Source organism: Gavia stellata, chromosome 17, assembly GCF_030936135.1.
Source record: "Gavia stellata isolate bGavSte3 chromosome 17, bGavSte3.hap2, whole genome shotgun sequence".
NCBI classification, from domain to species: domain Eukaryota; kingdom Metazoa; phylum Chordata; class Aves; order Gaviiformes; family Gaviidae; genus Gavia; species Gavia stellata.
The window spans coordinates 1,564,504-1,585,786 of NC_082610.1; the positions used below are offsets into that span (position 1 = coordinate 1,564,504).

The window sequence follows — 21,283 nt, forward strand, 5'->3', positions numbered from 1 at the left end:
CCGCCCGAACAGGGCCGAGTCCCCGAGCGGTCCGGCCCAGAGGGTCGAAGAATCCCGAGCTCGCTCGAGTCTTTTCCGATCCTGCCCGAAGGCGGGTGAGGCGGGCGCGAGGAAAGCCGAGCTGTGCCGAGTCCTCTCCGATCGCGCCCGAATTCCCCTTCGCCGGCCCGAACGGAGACGCCCGAACGGGCAGTGCCCGAATCCACCCGAAAGCGACCGAACCGGGCCGAGCGCTCCGATCCTACCCGAAGGCAGGGGGGGCGGGGAGAGGGCAGCGAGCTCCTCCCAGGCGCGCGCGGACGAACAGTCGCGGCGCACAGGCTGCCGGGACGCTGGAGGACTGGCAGGCGGCGGGGGCGGGGCGCCAAGATGGCCGTTGTGAGGCGAGGTGAGCGGCGCGTTGCCATCGATACCGAGAGCCCTCTCCCCCGTGTCCCGGCGGGGCGGAGGGTGCCCGGGGGTGGCGGTTTCCCACCGTGTTAGAGGTTACCTCTCGCCGCCCCAGGCGGGGGGACACGACGAGAGCGAGGCGGGGGCCGAGGTCGAGCTAGGCCTCGGCGCCGAGCCCAGCCCGACAGCCATATCGCGACAGCCGCGACACGCTGAGGTAAATCCCGGCACCTGCGGGCCCTGTGTCAGCGTGACAGGGGCTTGACGCTTGTGCGGGCTGAGGAGCACCGTTATCCGCAGGCAAATCGCTTTCCTGAGGCTGAGGGACGCCCCTTGAAAATTCAAGTCTTTGCTTCAAATTATGAACCACTGGGATTCAGAGAAAGAAAAAAAAACTTCTTCATTACTGTGGTCAAAATGATTCATTTCCACTTCTTTCAAAGATGTCAAAGGTTTTCCCCCCAAAATGTAAAAGCCCCGGGTAGACTGGTTTTGAAAGCTTTGGCTTGAACAATTAGCGTCTGCCCAAGTCCTAAAAACAAGTTTGTGTAATGAGGCGCACTGGGTAGCGTTAACGATAGCTGCTGCTCGCTTTTAATATCGTTTTGGCATTAAAAAAAATCAAACCAGTTTTTTAGAAAACGGGCCGTGTTCCAAGTAAGCATGCACAGCATCACTGACGATCGTTTCTAAAATCTAATAGCGGCCTGGATAAATAGTCATGCTTATGTTGTCTAAAACACTTAACTGGAGCATGGTCTGTAGTTGTTATCTACAAAACCGTCCAGGAAAATTGTCAGGATTTGGTTAAAGGGCTGTCTGAGAGCAGGACTTGTAGCAGAGGCATGCAGACCTGCAGACTCCAGCCACGCTGCTGCGCTCCTAAGGATCAGTTTGGGTACGTGAGCAGCTCGGAAAGACTCAGGCTCACAATCCATACTCATCCCAAGTGCAAATACCTTGTTGCCTGGGAGTTACCCTCCTACGTTAAAAAATTAGCTGGAAACAAGTGGTGTTACACTTTGTTTTCTTCTGGACCGTACAAGCTTTCCAATAGGCAGAAATCAGGTGCCAAGCTGCGCGCAGTGGAAAGTCACCACGCCAGGTCTCACTAACACAAATGCCCCCCTTAGCAGAACGCTGTTCTTGCTGCTGCAAGTTTGTGTGCTTCATTTAAATGCTTTAAAATTGTTACTGTGCTTTTTTTTTTCCTGTGCCAGAATGCTCACTTTCAATTTAAAAATCCCCCAGCAGCAATGCAGACTTCATTAATCCTAGCAGTGAGCTGATCTCAGGGCGTTGGGATTAGCAGCCTTGCTGTTACACCTGAAATTTTAATTCAGCTGGCATAATGATGACTACTTAGCTGCAGTATTCCTTTCACGGGCGTGTTGTGGGGTTTAAATGTTTAACCCGTGTGAAATGTCCCCTGTTGCTCAGGGGGAGGCAGCATGTTCTAAGTAATAGCAGCTACCAAACCCCTCCTTGGAACAGGTGCAGGAATGTGGTCAGTGCCCTCTTGTGGAAAATTACTTAAACAAAAAGAAAGTTTAAAAATAAAGTTGGGGAACTGCCATTAGGGAATTCGCTAGGGGTTGCCTGTACGGTAAAATCGCACTACTCCAATTATACCACTGGCATCACGGCAGCGTAGCTGCCCAGCATGGATGAGGCTACGCCGGTATAGCTTAGTGTTTGGTTATACAGAAAAAGTTCGTATCCGGACACTTCTTGCAGAATAATAACACGTTTGCACATGCAGTTGTGGTATTTCAAATTAACGCCCTACTTCACAGTCTAAAATAACTTTAAAATGGAGACATCTCCTTATGGCTGCGCAAGAACGGAAGGACATCGTCTTGACACAAGGCGTTATTTTTGCATGAGGATTTATACCGGCGTGTAAATACAAACATGTTTTTAACCATTAGTCACTGCAGAACACTGCAGATGTGTAATGAGACCTTTAACTCCCATTCTGCAAAAAGAAAGCAAGCATTCATCAAAACGCGTTTTGGCTAAGTCCTAACGAGTCTGTTAGGAGCCTGTAGTCCCTTTACAGAAAGTGGAGAGGAGATGAAGCCCGTCCAAGAGGCATTTCACATCACAGTATGAATCACCTTCTAAAACTGCTTGCCTATTTCCACCACGTTCCCAAATTGGATACCTTAATTAGGTGCCTAAAGTTAGTGGGGATTAATTTGGGTCCAACTGCATAAAACTATTAGGTGATGAGGACATTAACCTCAAGAAGCCCAGAGATGAGGATGGTGAGGTGAGTATGTCCCACTGATTTGATGATGGTGTCTCTGAGAAGATGGATGAAATGGCTTTTTAGAGATGGTTTTGCTCTCCGTGCAACAGAGATCCTAACTTTTCAATTCCTCATGTGTCTGAAAGAGGCTAAGAATATTAATGAGTTACTTAAGAGGTACTTTAGTAGGTCAGTGCCATCATGTTGCAAGGGAATTTTATCTGTGTTTTTGCAGAAAAAAAGAAAAAAGAAAAATGTATTGGTTAGCTTACAGAAAATACTTGGTATGATTTCTGTGGGTGATCGGAACATATTAAGGTTTTACATAGAATGACTTTGCTTTTGAAGGGAACCGGTTTGGAAGGATGTTGTTTAGAGGAACTGGGGAGCCCTGTGCTCTACATGTACACTTTCTCACAATTCAAAACCAAATGGTACATTCTGGTTCCCTTGTACGTTTCCCTTGTTCCTGCATAGTTAGAGGGGATGAAGTGTCATCTGCTGTGAAAGGACAGGATAAACAAGTTCTAGGTAATGCCTGTGTACTTCTTCATGTTTTGAAAGAGATGGATTGCTTGGTGAAAGTGACTTTTCACAATAGGGATTTCCCCCAATTAGTTTAGAATTCATGTATTTGAAAAAGTTATTTTTGGAACCTGAACTGCATGATCTGAGAAAATAGTAAGTCTTCCAGTGAACTGAAAAAAAAATTTCTACAAGCATGCTTGGCCTCTCCAGTAACATCAGTTGTTTGAATGTTTCTGCAGCACTTTCAGTAAATATTTAGACTTATTTTCTTCTTTTTATTTTTTCCTTCTCAACGGAAAGGAAGAACTTCATCAGTCGTATCCTTTTTGTACTTTCATCCCTCACATGTGGCAATCTTCAAGAAGACTGGCTGAAATGCATGCACATCTTCCTGCCTAAGAAATCCGCACGATGCTATTTTTGCGTTACTCTCTGAGTTTTCCATCATCAGCACCATTCATAGGAAGCAAAACCGGTAAAACATTTCTTCCAAGGGAAGATTTTTCCGCAGCATTAGCTGGGGTTTAGCAGAGATGTTGCCCTGATCGGCTCCCACTCATGCAGAAACCCCTTCAACCCACCCTGCAGTCTTGACAGAGGGCTGGCAGCCACATTTTATGATCACCTAACTCTCCTTTCCTTAGGAAGCAGGGCTAAAAATTGGATTTGTGGACTGATGGGCACAAACCCCATGCAACACACCTCACAGACAGCTGACGCAGCCAACAAGAGGTAGTAAAAGCAGCTTTCAGTAGTACTTCCTCTTCTCTCACGTTAATTCACCCTACCTTTACTCCTGCCAAGATCTAAGTCACCTCCTAAGAGGAGACACCCTTGGCTTCAGAGATTTCCATACTTAGAACCTATCTAGTAATTTTTTGCTCCACCTTCCTTCAACTGGAAAAACACAAAAACCTGGTTCTGTTTTAATACAATGAGGTGCTCTGGGAACTGGAATACATCCGCTGCGTGTGGGTGGGTGCTCCGTTCAGAAACTGGATGGGCATTTCCTGTAAAAGGTGCCTGGGATGAAGTCCCTGCTTGGAGATATTCAGGGAATTTGAGAAGGGCTGGGGGAGAGAGGGGAGAATAAGGAATATTTGGAGTATAAAAAGAGAGATGTGGAAATAATGAAAGCTGCCCTGACAACTTCCTTACATAAATTACATTGTCTTATTTAAGGCTAAGAAAGGCATTTGGTGTAATTTGGTTATCAAAAACACATATGAATGGCTAAGCTTTCTGGATTCTTGGAGCCACATTCCAGCTTCTCCGTGTGGTGGTGAACCCCAGGACGTCCTACGCGTGTCTCCTGTATTGCATTAATAACTGTGCCTCAAGAGAAAACGATTCCTTCAGTATGTATGTACCCACTCTATAGGAATCATACCTCTCCATAGGGGTGGGTGGGCTCTTGAAGACATCTGACTGCGAGGTGCCTCCTATAAAGCAGGCATTTCCACTCCTGCTGCAGTCAGAGAGGGAGCCAGCACAGTTTAACACCGGACAGTAGTTCATCCCACCCCGCTCGGGAGCTGTTCGGCTAGGAGGGTTCCTATCTCCGCTGACTCCAGGGGGAGCGCAGAGGACAAATCCAGACTGGATGGGTAACTTTAGGATGGCTGTCATCTTGGGATGGCTACAGGTGAGATGAATCTCTCCTGAGCCTGCAATTTCTCGCTGTTTGTACGACAGTGTGTGCCATATTCCCTGTCCTTCAGGGGCACGTTGAGGATGTACTAAGGATGTGGAGCTCTCAAATAGCTTGGCAGAGGATCCACATAGACAAACAACTAGAGCTAAATATTATCTCCTAGCATACAACAGTTAGTTTTGTGAGCAGTGAATTAAGGAAGCCTGTTTCTTAGGAATTTACATCTCAAAGTTGAGCTCGTGGCCTTTCTCAGGCATGTAACAAACGCAGCACAGCTTTCAGACTTTCCATCTTGTGGGCAGTAATAGGGCCTGTCTGCTTCACAGAGCCACCTATTTTCAAAAACTTGGAGGAATGTGATGTATTGGAGTCTGCCAACCCTCTGTCAACTTGCTTAAGGCTGGCTAACAGGTATAGAAGTTGTTTGGAGAAATGTACACAGGCACACCCCCCCTCATTTCCTTAGGCTAACAAATACCCCACTACATACCAAATAAAGTGTTTAAAAAAAGGAACCTGAAACAGCAAGCTTTTATCCTAACTCTCGGTATTTGCAATCTCAAGTTACCTTCTGAACCCTACCCAGTAGGCCAGTCAGAGTTGAACCATTTAGTATAAAAAGGCACAGCGGTATATTTTGAAGTTACGGGGAAATGGCAATTTTATGAAATGGATCCCACTGCATTGCTATGAGAAATCCTTAACAACCGTTATCAGCTGTCATCTGTTCCTTTACAGATTCTACTTTACGTAAATGGGATTTATTACATCTTTTACTTCTTGGCAACTCTTGCAATGATTGTTTATAAAAGTAAGTTGCACGTATCCAAACACAGAAGTAAGCTGTGTGCTTATGACATGGTTGTGATTTGTCGCTATGCCTACTGTATTTTCCTGGCTTATTTACACTGTGTTATTCTACAGGTCAAGTTTTCAGTTATCCAGATGACTTTTTGGCTCCTGATCTTGCCTTGCTTTTCATTATGGCCATCCTTGAAGTGCTCCGATTATACTTGGGTATGTCATGTTATCACTGTGCCTTTTCAGTGGAATATAATCTTTAAACATTAATCATTCTGAAACTGAGTGTGTGTCAAAACATGCCAGTTTAGCAGACTAGCAGATATTTGGAGACTGTTGTTCATTTATGTCATTAAACTTTATCTGACTGATCACTAGATTTGGCCAGAGGGTCGAATAGAATTTGCTCTCATATGAAATATAATCTATAATGCCATTAAAAAACAATAGCTGGGTTGTCAGAAAGCAATAGAATTGGGACAGCTGGAATGCTGTTTACAAATGAGCGTGACTTGCGAGAATGAACATGTTGAAACACAGAGATTTCCATTCACTGAGGCGATACAGCTCCTTTCAACTGCGCCAGCAACGCACACAAGTAACCAAATGGCCGGAGCCTTGTGGAACAGGTAATGCTAAGGACGTCCCTGAGCAGTGTACAGCTGCCACCGTGACTACACCTTTTCCTTTCACTCCTTCGGAAGACACAGGCCAGTTCCATCATCTTTGTTTCACTAAGAACAGCGTAAAGGGCCTCCTGAGCCCTGTCCAGAGCCTGCTAAAACTTCATAAATTCCTTTTTTTAAAAAAAACAAGTTACTATTAAAATCTGTGCTGGATATTCCTCAGACATTTATGCAAGGTGGGTCTCTTGAATTCAGCTGACTTGCTGTAGGGGTGAATTTAGCCTGCTGCCTTAAAGCTCTCTGCATATGTTTGCTTGGAGCCTAGTAGATGAATAAAGAAGCGAGTTTCAAGTCTAATGTAGTTAAACAGCAAAATCTACTGAGACTAGCTTGGAAATAAGATGCAAGGAAGAGATAAGCGCAGCTTCTCCACAATGATAGTAATTTGAAATAGGAATAGATTAGCAGGGAGTATAGAAGATTCTATATTGCCTAAGATTTTAACATCAGAATTGGATGCTCTTAGATGTGCACCGCAGTCAACAAGTTGTCACACTAAGTGCGGGGCTGGGGGGGGACTGGGGGAAAGTTTGATGGTTGACTAAGAAGCTGAGCGATCAGGATGGTCGCAGCTTCAGGACTGGTTATCTGTGGTGAGAAAAGGTAGGCGTCATGACTTTGAGTATCAACTGATTGCTCTTTATTTAGATGAACTTCAGTCGGCAAGAAATGGATTGTCCACTGGTGTTTGGGTTTGTTCTTGCATTTACTGACCGAGCCTTGATTCAGGCAGTATTTCATGTACTCTGAGCTGTAAGAACTAGAGCCTTTTTTTGAACAGGAATACTCTAGACTTGTGGCTTGTGATATTGTCAGAAGAAATCAAAGACTCATACCAGTTTTTTGTTTCCTTCGAGGTTCAAAGGGTAACCTGACAGAAGAAGAGGCTCCATTAGGGCTCAGTCTTGTGATCACGGTTGGAAGTGTGATTCTGTCTGTGTATTTCCTGATGTGGCAAACCTACGTGCTGAAAGCAGACGTCATTATAAACGCGATTCTTCTCTTCACATACGGGCTTGAGTCAGTACTAAAGGTCATAGCTGTTGCTGCTTTTGTCAGCTAAACCCTAGCAGTTTTCAACACGTTCTCAACACATTTGTTCTATAAAAGACTGGGTTTATATTTCAAATATGTAATTCTTTTGCATAGAAAAATCCTGTAAAACTTTCCTCTGTTTAAAATACAAGTTTTTGAGGGGCAGAGATATCCCTGAGTGGTAGGTAAAATATCCTGTCTAGCAGCTGTGTTACACTACCTCATCAGTTAGCTTATTTATGGGCAAAGGCAAAAGATGATTCAGCAAAAACGCTTAATGCTGTGGTATTCATCAGGGATCGATACGAAATGCTTATTCCCGACACAGGATAGTAGCCAGTGCATCATCTGGCTGCATGCTGTTGAGATGATGTGAGTTTTCATGGCATAGCAGCAACGCACAACCAAAGTGACACAGAAACGAATCAGGCCAATGTAGTACGGACTCGTTTCTGCCTTACCACATACACTTTCGTGTTTGAGGGCACAGTTTCTCTTCTGCTCTCATTTGTCTTTTCAGACCCCAGTGGTAATTTCCCTGACTTTAGTAGGGCAGTACCTGATTTATCCCAGTGGGAGAGAGTTGAATTGAGTTTTGCGCATACCCGGAGAGCTGAGCTACAGGGTTTCGGCAGCTGGTTCTTACTGACGCAGAGGCCGAAGGCAGTAGTGTGAGGTATGTTCGTTTAAGTACGGTGGCCTTAAGATGAGCATAAACATTCACCATTCGCTCACCCTTCTGTCCTATTTAAGAGTCCAACAGAATGTTGTCAGGTGTATTTCTACTTGGTGTTAAATGTGTTTATTGCCATGATTCTGCAAAAATTACTACACTCAAGCTTTGTCTTTTAAATGAAGACCTGTGTGCAATTTCAGGTTTTTTTACTTTATCAGAATTACGTATGTATTAATGTAAAGCTTGGGGAGTTTGGGGGGGTTTTGTACAAGCAGGTTTTATATTCAGAATTTCCTATTTTTGTATTTATTTATTCAAATAAATGATGTTTTAGATCTAAGAAGTGTTTGAAGTGCAGAGCATCGTGTTCAGATCCTAGGCTACAGCTGAGCTACACAAAGGAAGACCCGGGTGAGACTGGATGTGTGCAAAAGACTTTTCTGGTCCTCCTGCTGCTGCTGTATATAGGCCATTCTCCTGCACTGGGAAAGAGCGCCTGAGGTCCGCGCTGATTTGCACTAGCCAGGGGCTGAAAATACAGTGGTGCAGGCCCTGTACCGCCTCAGCCCTGCTGCTGTTTTCTTTCCAGTCATGGTAGAAGGGAACAAAAGACACAGAAGTTCCTGTGGAAGGGTCCCGTTTCATCCCTCGGTCATACCCAGGGAAGCCCCTCCAAGGCCAGGTAGCACCAGCTTCTGTCCAGGTTACGCTGCCCAGCAGTCAAAATCAAAACACACACGTTGGCACGAATCCCCTTGGGCCAGATCCTGTGAAGTCAGCGGCACAACCAACCCTTTGTTGATCAGCAGGAGCAAGGCTGCGCCCGTGAAGACAACATGAAAGCAGCAGAACTGGGTGCTAAGGAGCAGCCAGGAAATCGAATGACCAAATGTTTCTGTGCTTAATCTGCGTGAATCAAACACCCACCCATTTGTCCTTCCAGATTTGTTTGGCATAAAGGAATGTACTCATCACATACTTGTTACAAGGAGTGACAAACATACCGAGCTGTATCTAATCCATTAATGACGAATGCATACCGAGCAAAACCCTTTCTGTATGCGTACAATAAAAGCACAATTTTTTCCTGGTATTTACACCTGCCTTGTGCAAAGGTCTGGCAGTAGAACATCTGACAGGTTTTAAAGGAAATAGTGCAAAGTGGGATTTTTTTACCTGAAGGTGCTACAGCAGATGGGGTCACGCGTGTTAACTTCAAGTTGCAGCCTCTGCGCTTTACCTTCCTTCCTTCTCGTGGTGCTCACTACAAACAAAATTAATACAAAATATTAGCACAACTGGAGGCAGCAGAGACCCAGGGTGTAGATTCAGGAGCCGCTAGTGAGGTGTCCCCACCCCGAGGTGTTTGACCCCACCGCAGATCACCACCCCCTCAGCTACGGCCCTACAGCCATTTGTGATGCTGTGCCGTGGAACCGGACCCCTGGCCTGAGCCGTGCAGAAAACAGCCCTCAAAAAAGGTTCTGATGGAGGCGTGAATTAGGTGGCGGCTGCCGTGTTTCTGCCTGTCCCCACAGCACGGTACGAGTTTGGGACAGTCTGTTGGGCCGCACAGAGTAAAGCAGTCTCCTCCTCAAGCTTTATAAAACCGTGGGCTTTATATATATACATGTATACGTTATAAAAGGTGGTGGATCCTTTGCTCCCTAACCATCACCTAGACGAAAACCAAGAATCAGCAGAGAGTGACAATGCTTGCTGATAGTCAACAATGGGGTCAATATACACATATGATGATAAACATACATTTTTGAGCTCATTTCAGAGCACCGCCTGATGGCTTGCAGACTGGTCACAGAGTCCTGGATGGCTGTCAGTGCTTGCTGGGGGTCAAGCCTGGATTTGCACCCTCAGAAGGGCAGGACAGCTCTTTCTTTGTCAGTTTTCCACTTTAAGATAAAATTGTCCGTGAACTTTTTTCCGATTAGAGGAGCAGATACTGGGGTACTTCTGGTGCTGACAGCCCTTCACTCTGGGATGAACGTAGAAGGATGAAGAAGTCTGTAAGCTTCAGACAACTCCTTCGTCTCGGGTAGTTCCAGGCTTTGAATGGGAATTGCCATTTATGCTGGTGACCCTGATTTCATGACAGCTTCTCTCCATGCCGAGCTGGTACAAAGACCCAAAGCGAATCGAGACCTGACCTCAGAGAGTTTCTCTAATCAGGAGCTCCTTTCCAACCCGTTCCCACTGTTCGGAGAAGCCAGGGCACGGCACAGTGAAGCCATTGATGACATTTGCCAGACATAAGATTGCTGGAGCTTTTAATTATGAGGCCCAGCCCTTCTGAAACAGGACGAGCAAGTTGGATGAAAACGGCATTAAAAATTTAGAGGAACACATATTTTGAGGAGCTCGGTTTGGGTGTTGTTTACTCTGCAAGGAAGAAGTCTTTGTTCTCAAGCCATCATAGGGGTGTCTGCCGCCAACCTGATTTAAAAGGCTGATCCTGAGAGGCAAGTTAGCCTCCTGGGATTTCAAACTCGGAGATACTCTGAGAGATAGGGCTTTAATGGTCCATGGCTTTTTTGTGTTCCTCGGCAGGCAGAAACAACGTACAGTCCAAAACCCAGCTGAAGTCCTACAGTCCCCCAGTGACAGCCGTCTTTGTCACAGCCCTGAGGGGCTTCGAGCCGTGGCCGAAGGAGCAAGGCTGAGGACGCACGCTCGTTTGGTTCCACATCTGGGAGCCAAGTCAGTGGAGCGGGCGTGCAGGAACCGCCGCCGCGCAGCCGGGTAATTCCCCTCTCGCTGAGTGCCTCTGGCCCACTTCGACCAGCGTCAGCTGTTGCAGGGAAGATGTAATAAGCTCCGTTGTGGTTTTCTTCCCTGCCCAGAGGAAAAGTTGCCTCCTCTGCTCAGCAGTTAAGAGCTTTCCTACAAGGCACAGCATCTCACGGTAGCCCGCTGTGCCTATATCTTCATCGTGAATGTGGAGCCGAGGCTGCCAGCTAGCAAGCAGCCATGCCTTAAACATTAAATGGCTTCTCCAACAGAATCCTGCCAGCTCCCTGTTTGCATCCCGGGAAAGCCAGCCCAGCCCAGCGGTCCCACTGAAATGCCCCAGTGGCAGATGACGCATTTCAGGGGGTAGGGATCTCCTGCACAAAACCCTTCAGCTGGCGAGGCTCACCGGGCTCCGGCACAGCTGACGTTCCCACCGCGCTTCCCTTCTGTCGAACCGATATCCCTTCCCCTGCCCGGCGGTGTGGCTGGCATTCTCTAAATGCTGCTTCTCCCAGGGCTGGCCGTGTTTTCACGGTGCATCCTGTACCGAGATCCCCCTGGGATCTCGCCGACATGGCGGTGAGGAGGATGATGATGCGCTGGGCAGGTGCATCACACTGAGTATCGGTTTATGTTCTCCCGCAGCGGAAGAGGTCATTCTCCTGTCAAAACCGAGCTGCCGAGATCGTAACTGTCATGCAGGGAACTGGCTCTCCCCCTGCCCATCCAGCTCACCCGGCGGCATTCCTCCTGCCATAACTCACCCGGGGCGGTGGCGTCTGGACGCGGGCCAGGCAGCAAGCTGAGCACTAGCCCCCATAGCGCGGCAGGCACCGAAGAAAACCACAGCGGCAGGGAACTCGACAAGCGACGGGCTAAGGAAGCTGAGCTTCCTCCAGACCTGTGTCCCGTGGTGGAAGCTTTTTCTTCTTTCTTTCTCTAGCGTCAGAGCTGCAGCTATTTGTTCCCCGGGGCTGGTGACAAGGGCTCTCTCTAGCATGTACACGCCATGGGTTCAACACACGTCGTGGGGACGGTGGGGAGGCCTGCGATGCACAGACACTTCAATAAAATGCTCTCAAAAGCCCCATTTTTTTCGAGAGGACTGGCTAACCAGACGGATCGCACGCTGCCACGGACACATCTGTAAGACCCATGCGTTCAGCTGACATTTTCCAGCTCATGACCTGATCCCATCGTTTTAAAAAATGTTAAATCTTGAGACAAATGAAACTAGGTGTTCTTTGACAGGAAGAAGTCTGCCCACACAAGAGACCGTTTCCCAGAGTTCAGGGTCCCTCTGGGCCCCCGAACAGGGCTGAGCTGGCAGCACGGCAGACCCCAAGCACAACTCAAACATCCCCTCCGCCGTCTGGCAACAGAAACTCGGGAGCGGCCTTGCCATCTTTTTAAAATTTCCTTCTGGTTTTTGAAGAGCAAGAGAGGATCAACAAGAGATTCTGTGATGAGACTGGGGCTTCTAAAGAAATCCTTCCCAGAGAGCACGGGAACGACACTGGCCGCAACGCAATGGCCGAAGCTCAAGTCCTACCTCTGCTACTCCAGCGAGAAGCAGCTCTCGCTTTCTCTGTGCCCCAACCAGGGCCCTGGTGAAAAGGGGACGGTGGTCTCACTCCTGGCAGCACCAATGGTAGGGCTTGGACAGCCGCAGGGGAGGGCTGACACAGTACTCTACGGGAATGCTCCCGGCGATGCCAGAGGGTCAGGTACGGTTTCTCTCTGGCACACGGGCGCGCGGGCACACATGTGAATAACGACAGGGTCTTGCATACGGTGGTCGCCTGAGCAGAGCCGACAAGGAGCATCTCCTGCTGAGGAGCGAGCCCTGCTCAGGCTGCACCACGCGGATGCCAAAACCTTTGCCTGATGCCCAAGACCAGCGAGCCCTTTACTCCCGCCCTGTGCCATGGCAATTGCTTCACCCCAGTTCCTCCTCCTTTAGCCATCACTCCCCTGTCCCCACCGTAACGCCGGCACAGCTCTGCCAAAGCTGTGTTTTAACTTTGCTCAGTGCCAGGGGCTGAAGTGTGGGGCCGAGACGTGCGGCGCGGCCAGGCCCTACTACCTCCTGCCAGCTCCTGGTAGAGCTGGGGCAAGACGAGGGGCGTTACGGCCATGTAACCCTTCGAGGCACAGTGCCACGGTGCGGGGTTCCTGCTCCTCACCCCCGACTGCTCCGGGGACCTGGAGAGCAAGGACGTTTTGCCCTCTCCCTCCATCTCACAGCACCCTTCCCCGCTGCAGACGTCAGGGCAGAGCGAGCAGGCAGGAGCCAAACTGGAGGAAAACAACCCTCCAGCCAGCGCGGAGCTGCGGAGGAGAGCACCGAATGCACAAAAGGTGCCTTGTTCCCCCCACGAGGCGGTCGGGCAGCACGTCCCCTCCCTCACCGGCGATGGAAAACCTGGTTCCAAGCACTCCTTTGCCACCCCCCTCGCCGCCTTCAACCTCCCCCTTGGGTACGAAACGTTCTCGGGCGAAAGAAACCTGAAGTTTAACACGTCCCTGCCGGGCACCTCGGCTCGGCTTTCGGTGCCCTCGCACCGGGCGAAGGCCCCAGCTGCCCCCGGCGCCTTGCGGGGATGCAGCGGGCTTGCCGGAGCCACCGGCTCCTAGTTATACAGTAACCTGTTGCTCCGGGTCCCAGCTCCACCTCTCGCTGCCTCCACATCCCTCCCCTCCTCTCTCCTCTGCCAAGAAACCTCTGTCACCTGCTCTCAGACAACCGGGGCGAGCGGCACCGGGACGAACGGGCGGAGGGAAGCCAGCGGCACGGGGACCCCCAGGCTGGGGCAGCGGGTGGGCTCTGCCTCGCTCTCTCCTCCGTCGCGTGGGCTGGGGCAGTGGCTCGCAGGCAAAGCGCTGCGCAGGGAGGCAGAGGGAGCTTGGCTGCCGGAGAATGGCAGCAGGATTTAACTAGGAGGGCACGGCTAACTGGGAGAGGACGCACGGGCGCCGAGGGAACTGCGGGAGACAAGAGCGGCTTCTCAGCACCGGTAAGTCCCTCCTTGCAAACCCTAAAACTTCACATCCCCCCCAAAAAACGTTTGTCTACTTCAAAAGTCTGGTTGATTCAGCCCTGGGGGGAGCGTGACTGGAGAGGGGGCTGCGCTCGGTAACTGTCAGTGCGTAGTTTTATGATTTGGGTTTTTTTTAAAAGGGTGAAAAAACGTAATTTTTCCAGCGTTATGTTTTCTGGGTTTGTTTCCCGTTCTCGCGTTTCCCCACGGGGCCGGATCCAGTAGGTGGCACTTTCTTGGCAGCAAAATGTCCGTCTGGCACGGAACGGGGTTGTTTTTTTTTTCATTCCTAATGAAGTCTGGAGACGGTAGTTTGGAGAAGCTGTTTGTTTGCAAACCTCGGGGTTTCCTCCGTTCGGGACGCGTGCGGGGAGAATTTTTGCTGTTCCCCACCGGGTACCGCGGGGAGCTGCTGCTGTGGGTGGGTGAGCTCTCCCTGCCCGTGACCTCGGCGAGATTCATCGCCCCATTTCAGAACGGAGGGAAGGCTCGCTCGGAGCTGCCCCGTTCCCTCGCGTGACAGCTCCGGCTCCCCGTGAGCTTCCGTCTGCATCAACGAGTTGGAGCGCAGCTCTCCTGTCCACTTTCACTTATTTGCCTGGAGAACGCCAGTGCAAACTCCACCGAGGACAAGGCTCAGGGACGAGTGATTTACTGACGTTATTTTTACATACTGGAAATAATTGTGAGACAACACCGTAGTAAAACATGGTGATTGCCCTGCTGTAATTAGGGCAACGGGGAGTAACACTTGCCTTGCTGGGCTGCTCTGAAACGCTGCACGAAGCGAGTGCTGTAACAGGGATCGGATCCGTTGGTCGTTACTCATCCGAGAGCTCCAGCGCTGGGCTGCTTTGGTGGGATCTGCCCCTAAAAAGGACTTTTTCTGAGTTAAAGAAATGACAGCGCCGGGCTCAGCCCCCAGCTGGCACACACAGCCTGGCTGGCTGAAGCGGAGACCCACGCAGGGTTTCACCCACGACGGCCGCAGGCAGTAGCACATTCCTGGCTCCGTTTAGTTGAGTAATTGAGTTTTCAGCTCATCAGGGAGAAAAATTAGTCCTTCACGCACACACAAAGGGCAGGCAGCAGCGTTGAATCAAGGAGCACTTTAAAACAGGACTGTGATGAGGGACTTGGATCCACTGTGGGAACGTGTCTGTGAGTGGCGAAGGTCATCGCTTCGCCCTGTTTAAAACCAAGGCTTAAATCGGTGTTTGGGATAACACTAACAGCTCAGTCCCCGCCGCGGTTGGGCCTGGGTCGTACCTGCTGCTGGTTGCCGCCGCTGGAGTGTTAGGAAGCCGGGCTGTCCAAGGACCTGGTGCTCTTTCGGCTGGATCCCAGCCCTCCGGCACGCGCAGGCGGTCCGGTGCAGGATCCGCTCTGCTGTACTCTGCAGGGCAGGGTGGGTTTGTCATGCAATGACTGGGGGTGTTTTCAGGCACCTGAGAAACTGAGCCGCCAAGCTGAGCGCTGGCACCATTGACCTGGATGTTGGCGAAGTCCCGGGGAAGGGAACAGCTGTGAAAGACGGTGAAGCGCGGCTGCTGTGTGCGCACACGCATGCACGCACACCCGTTTGCTTGGTGCGATAAAGCCGTGTGCCAAGACAAGCTTTCAGTCCTCGGCTTTCCGCCCCTCTGCCAGTCACCACCCAACGTGAGGGTGGGAAAAGACACCAAGACAGAGGCGAGCAGCCCGTCCGCTGCACAACACGAGGAGGAAACGTCTTCTGGGCCACGGGCTCCGCACCACGGAGGCAGGCAGACTCCCTCCTTCAGTGCCCACCTTTGTTGTCTGCAAACAGGTCCCCATCAGCTGGAGTGGCAAAACCCGGCCCTGAGCCTGGCAAAATAGGTCCCAGAGATCGTTGCTTCTGGGGCTCCGTCATCCCATGGATGCAGGCACCTGGTCTGTACGAAGCAGCTTGCCAAGTCGGGCGGCAGCTCGCTTGCGTTCGTGCAGGTGCATCGCGGAGAAGACGCTGTCTGCGGTAACATTAACAGCAGCCACCATTGTGTCAGGCTGTCCTGCTGCGGCCGCCCGCCCGGCTTCAGCCAAGGGCATGAAGAGCCAGGGAGGGGTTGCGCGGGAGCATCTGACCCTTGACGAGGTGGCTTTGAGTGTGCTGGGGAACGGAGTGCTTTTCCTGGGGTCGCGGGATAATTCAGGCTGGAAGTGAAAGAGATTCAGAAGAGACCCTAATGCGCTGAAGGACTCGGGAGGTTTCAGTCCTTGTGGCAGACAAAGAAAGGAGTGAAACAGGGAGAATATACGCATTGGCTTGTGTGGGATTGAGAAACATCCATATAAAACAAGTCCGGGTGCAAAGCCTGAGTGCGTGGGGGATCCTCGGAGTGTTATTGCCAGAGGGCAGGACCCCAGGGTGCTGCTTTGGAGCCGTGTCTCCGTCACACGCTCCGCTTGCTTTCTCTCTTCCATGCCATGTCTCCCTCGAAGTGCTAGGTCAGGGCAGGTTTGTGGTTTTGATGAAGACTCAGCGGTTTTCTCCTTGTGCGGGGCTGAAGTCTGGCCTCATGCCTACTTCACGTAAGAGCAGTCAGCAGTACTGCTCTTAACTCCAGGGCAGATGTTAGTGCACAGCCTTTACCCTATGAGTGTGATGTGATTGGCAATAAAATCATCACCCCCTAAAAATACTCAAGCCTTACGAGCCTTCCCTAGTGTCCCCCAAGCAGAAGTGCCGGGGAAAGTCCCCAGACTTTCTGGAGTGACAGAGATGGTTTCCTGCACTGTGGTAAAGCTTTACCAGCAGCCGGTGTCCGCTTGGAACCGCAGCACCGGGCAAATATAGCAGGACATGACTCTGCCAGCACGACCTCCTGAGCCACCCTGCTTTGCCCCAGGTTCAGCAGGTACCCAGAAAAATACCCACCTGCCTGCCCAGGAGGTATTCAAGCCTCCCACTCGAAGGGAGGGGAAGGGTGGTACCTTCAGAAACCCTCCCTGCCCATCCGGCTGTTAGAAGAGTCCTTGCACCATCTGACATGGTGCCAGGCACTGTACAACGCCTGAGCAACGCGATCCAAGGAGGTCCTGGAGCCCCGAGATGACAGTTTGGCCCCCGGATCTCCACCTGCCCACAAGACCACACAGCTTTTCATCTGCCAGGGTTACAGCAGGGAGGAGCGTTAAGGATTTTCATGTAGCGGGGAAGCTGCGAACGGCAACGCCGTCTGCTTGCAGCGGATTTGAAATGGCAAGCTCAGGGAAAAAGCATGCTGTCACCCATCCCTAAAATATTTAGCTCCCTTGCATCAAATCACTGCCAAGAGGGAGTGGAAGGGGATCCCGGAGAGAGCTGATCCCACGCATCGGTGTCGTTGCACATTGCACGAACAAGGCTGCCTCTGCGCACAAGGCGAGAGCTCGTCCTTTCCCAAGGCAGCGAGAGGCTTCCTTTCTCCTGGGCTGGGGACGGTGCCGCCCGCAAACTTGAAATGCACGATGCCGGAGGGGGTTAACCAAAAAAGCCCTGGTATTTTTATTTCCTGGTAATCCAGATAAATCAGGAGGAATTGCAATTAGGAAGGGAGGGAAGGGTGTGTAGCCGGGCGCTGGACCGGTTTGGAGATCTTCCCCATTCACCTGCGCTGCAGTTCCCCGGGAGAGCCCAGCCCTCCTTCCCATTCCCCAAATGCTCCCAAGGGCATTACTGCAACGTGCTCACTGCCACTGAGGTTCTGCTGAGGGAGAAGACCAAAAGCTTCCCATCCCATGGGAAGAGGAAGCCAAAGGTGGGGAGTCACAGGCTCTGCCTGCTCGGCTGCCCTGGAACAGTGACTGAAGTGGCCAGACGAGCTGCTTCGGCCCTGATTTGGTTTGAAGCACCCAGCGCAGCCCGGAGGTGAGGGTTCCTGCAGGCTCGGTTGAGTCAGGGGGACGCTGGCATCTGCACAAGGCGAGAGGCTGATGGCAGAGGCTGGGCTGCTGCGTGTCAGATCAGGGAGCAAGGTGCAGCCCCGGCTGGCACGGCACCTGGGGCCGGCTCAAGATGCTCCGTGCCCTTTCATCCATCCCTGCCTACAGAGGAGGGTCACGAACCAATCCCGCTCACAAGCATCTCCCACAAAGGTTTTCCTTACTCTGTTGCGACGGGAAAACACATCTTACGAGCCGGAAATCCTCGTCTTAGCTGCCAGAGGCACATTCCCGCATCCAGACCGCGGTTGAGTCTTCACCCGCCGAAGCATTAGCCCACCTATTCACCTCTCCTTTCCCACTCCCCAATACACTGCCACGGCTTCTCTCAGGCATTTCAGCTGGGATGGAGGAGCTGAGCACTGCCAGGGCAATGGGCACCAAGACCCAGGGCAGGAGGGGGCAGCGGATAGGGTTTCGCAACAGCCCTGGCCGTGGTGATGGGCAAGTGTGGCACAAATGAGCCCTCGTGGCTCCAACCCAGCCTTGCCCTAGGTGAAGGCAGCTCTTTCGACAGCTGGTGGAGTAGTAGCACTCCACATTTGGTGGGCTGGGGTCTTTCAACACCACCTTGGAAAGGGCCAGCGAATGCTTGCCTTTTTTTTTGTTTCCAGGTGGGGTACTAGCCCCCAAAAGCTTTTCATAATTGGAACTTGCTTGAATTTTGTTCTTCCTGCTTCCTTTTTCTTTTTTTCCCCCCTCTGTCTTATCAGTCTCAACCTGTCCAGATTTATATCCTACAAAGGTAAAGTGCAGACCATCTGAATGGCAATAAACCGAAGTTCAGCCACCCAGCAGTGACGCTCGCCATCGCTGAGTAATTCAGAAAGTGAAATACTGCCGCTGGCAGCACGGTGATTAAGATCAAGCGAACAGGCACAGTCCGAGTCAACATCACCCGCCCCCAGACTATTTAGACCCGACTTTCCTCTCGCTGAAGATGACCCGAAGTGGGAACTATCTGGGAGCCGAGATGGTTCTGCCCTCTTCATGCATTAGAGGTGTTGACTGCCAGAACTAGAGCTGCCACCCAAAGCCATGAGCTCCCCCAGATTCCCGCACCAGCTAACACAGAGCAAAACCCAAACCCTGACCCACCTCATTGCTGCAGACAAGGCAAGTGGCTTGTCCTAGCCTGCTGCTCGCTCCTCATTACCACCAACGGGACTCCTTTGGGGTCACTCCTCATCCTACCACTGCGGGCAGGAGATGGGTGGCAATAAGGAGGGCGCTGGTGGGTGCTGCCCTTGGTCCAGGTGTTGCACACAGGCGGTCACAGAGGGTTGGGGCTCGGGCCAGAACTGCGACTTGCGGACGCGAAATCCTCCAAGTCAGGTTTGAGGCTTTCAGTGGCAACTGTGTGGAGGACAAAGTAGTGACTCTGCCTTTGCTGTAGATAAACACAGAGGCGTCCATTTGCCTGAGCCTGAGACACTCCTTTCATCAGTAAATTCGCTTTATAAAAACACCGGGGAGAGGAGAAGAGAGAAAGGTAATTGCACCCGCGACATCCCTTAATAAATCACAGGCTGGAGCCTGCTCTCATTCCTGACACTGCTGCCTCTTAATTATAGCTGTGTTCATCTGAGGAGACAGAGTAGGAGAGCCAGGCTTTATGCAGAAGGGAGCACTAATTAAAACCTCTCTGTTCCCTAGAAAGATATTCATGCTTTCCTCTGGGGAAGAAGTGAATGGACTTGTCTCCGGCCATTCCCGCAGGTTAATCTGGAACGCTGACTTTCACACGGCAAGGCAGTTCATCTTGTTTTCAGTACCTGATGCTCTTGCCATTGCTTCTGGGTTGAGATATGGGACTTTTAAAACTCCTTGAAGAGGGAAGAGGAATAACATGTGTCCAGGTAGCCCGTGCAGGTGTGGATGTTGCTTGCCTGGTGTAAGGCTAGGTAGCACTCCAACCAGGCACTCAATGAAGCCAGAGTAGGCTGGATGTGAATAACATGGAGAAAATGTTGGGTTGGGTTTTTTCCCCCCTTTTTTGCAATAGAAGGGGCAGGGCGGGAGAGTAAATGTGACATGAAGGGCTCTCAGGGTTAACCGTAGATCCGTCGGACTGTCAGGTTTGTTGCTGTGAGTTGCTACTGCTTGAAAAAAAAAGTTGATAAAGTTTCACCAGCTGGAAAAAAATAAATGCCAGAAAAGCTGCAGCTCAGTCAGATGAGCTGCTGCACTAAACTAGGCAGGAGCAGGTTCAACAGGATAAATTGAGAGTAAATGTACCAGAGCTGTGCTTATTGCTGCTCTTTGCTGGTATGAGCAGGTAACACCCTTAGGTGTGGTCGGGCCATCAGCTGCCTGAGCAATCCTCTTGACACGGCAGCACCCTTTTCCCACCGCTCCTCTGCGCTGCTGCGTCTGCTCCGAGCTTAAAAATAAAGAAGGAAGGGCCCCTGTGTATGCGACTTCGGTTACGGAGCTTCCAATACTCTTCAGCTTGGAAGAGAGACAGCTGAGGTGCTGCTCTCCTCGAGATCTGCGATACTGCCCGTGGCATGGAGACAGTGAGTAAGGGAACGGTTGTTTACTGGTAACAGAGCTGGGGGGCATCCCACGGAACTGGCAGCTGGCAAGTGCGGCATGAACAAAAGGAGATGGCTGAGCACCCCATCCCGAGCCCAGCGGCGGAGCATCTTGCCACAGGCCGTTCAGGATGTCAAAAGTTTACACAGGTTGGCAAATGCAGTTGGACAAATTCAGGGATGAAAAAGGGTTCCTGGAGCTCTTAAATCCCACTGCTGGAGGCTGGGAAACTTTGCAGAGAGGCTCGCCGTGCGCCTGTCCTGTTCTCGTCCTCTCCTCTGGGCATCCGCATGTGCTACAGCCGCGTGTGTCCTCCCAAGCTGCCACCCGAGCCGGGACTGAGCATGGGTGATGGGAGAGGTGATGGGCTACCCCATGTCCAGGCAGCTGACCCTGGCTCCTCTGAGCCGAAAGGGAGGATGGAAGGGAGGAGAGGAGCTCCAGCCCCAGTGACTGCTCAGTGGAAGGAAATGTCGTGCCGGTTTAATGGCAGCCTAGGAAGTGGGGACCGAGGGTGGCTGGAAGAAACAAGCTGAGCGGTCAAAGCCCGCCTGCCACAGTCACATGCAGACTAGACCAGACAGGTCCCCAGAACATCTGCTCCACACCTGGCACCAGCTCAGAGACACTCCTGTGCGCTGCTCCCTGCCTGCCAAGACCTTGTGAGCAAACGGTCAAAGGTTAGAAGAGCGATCTAAGGCAGTGGAGAAGACTGGGAGAGATCTGGGCTGTCACCACCCTCGGCAGTCCCTGGTATTTTCCCTAGAGCGCAGCGCGTGATGCCGGCTCCAACACGATCGGTCCTTGCCAAGACAAGTGCACGTAGCTGCCAAGATGCTGCTCGCAGAAGCCACACTCCGCTCCAGCGCCGCGTGGGTGACCGGCACCCAGGTCCTCTCGTCTCAGAATCCTGTCCCCCGACAACTCGAGCTAAAAGAGGACTGGGTTAGCTCATGACATCCAGCTTAGCAGTAAGCCCACGCTAAT

The 21,283-nt window shown here is 51.2% G+C and overlaps 2 protein-coding genes across 2 annotated transcripts in view; both read left to right on the plus strand.

Moving 5' to 3' along the window:
- Positions 1-2,805: 2,805 nt before the first annotated feature.
- Positions 2,806-8,226, plus strand: TMEM80 (transmembrane protein 80). The gene is made up of 5 exons (XM_009820703.2): positions 2,806-2,833; positions 3,467-3,489; positions 5,544-5,637; positions 5,751-5,843; positions 7,171-8,226. The coding sequence occupies exons 1-5, from the start codon at positions 2,806-2,808 to the stop codon at positions 7,374-7,376; spliced, it is 444 nt and encodes a 147-aa protein (XP_009819005.2). The 3' UTR covers positions 7,377-8,226.
- A 3,119-nt stretch (positions 8,227-11,345) lies between these two features.
- Positions 11,346-21,283, plus strand: part of EPS8L2 (EPS8 like 2) — a 67,825-nt gene continuing 57,887 nt past the window's right edge. The window contains exons 1-3 of the mRNA XM_059826069.1: positions 11,346-11,351; positions 12,208-12,423; positions 13,038-13,252. Coding sequence (XP_059682052.1) covers positions 11,346-11,351; positions 12,208-12,423; positions 13,038-13,252 — 437 coding nt within the window. The remainder of the gene's footprint in view (positions 11,352-12,207; positions 12,424-13,037; positions 13,253-21,283) is intronic.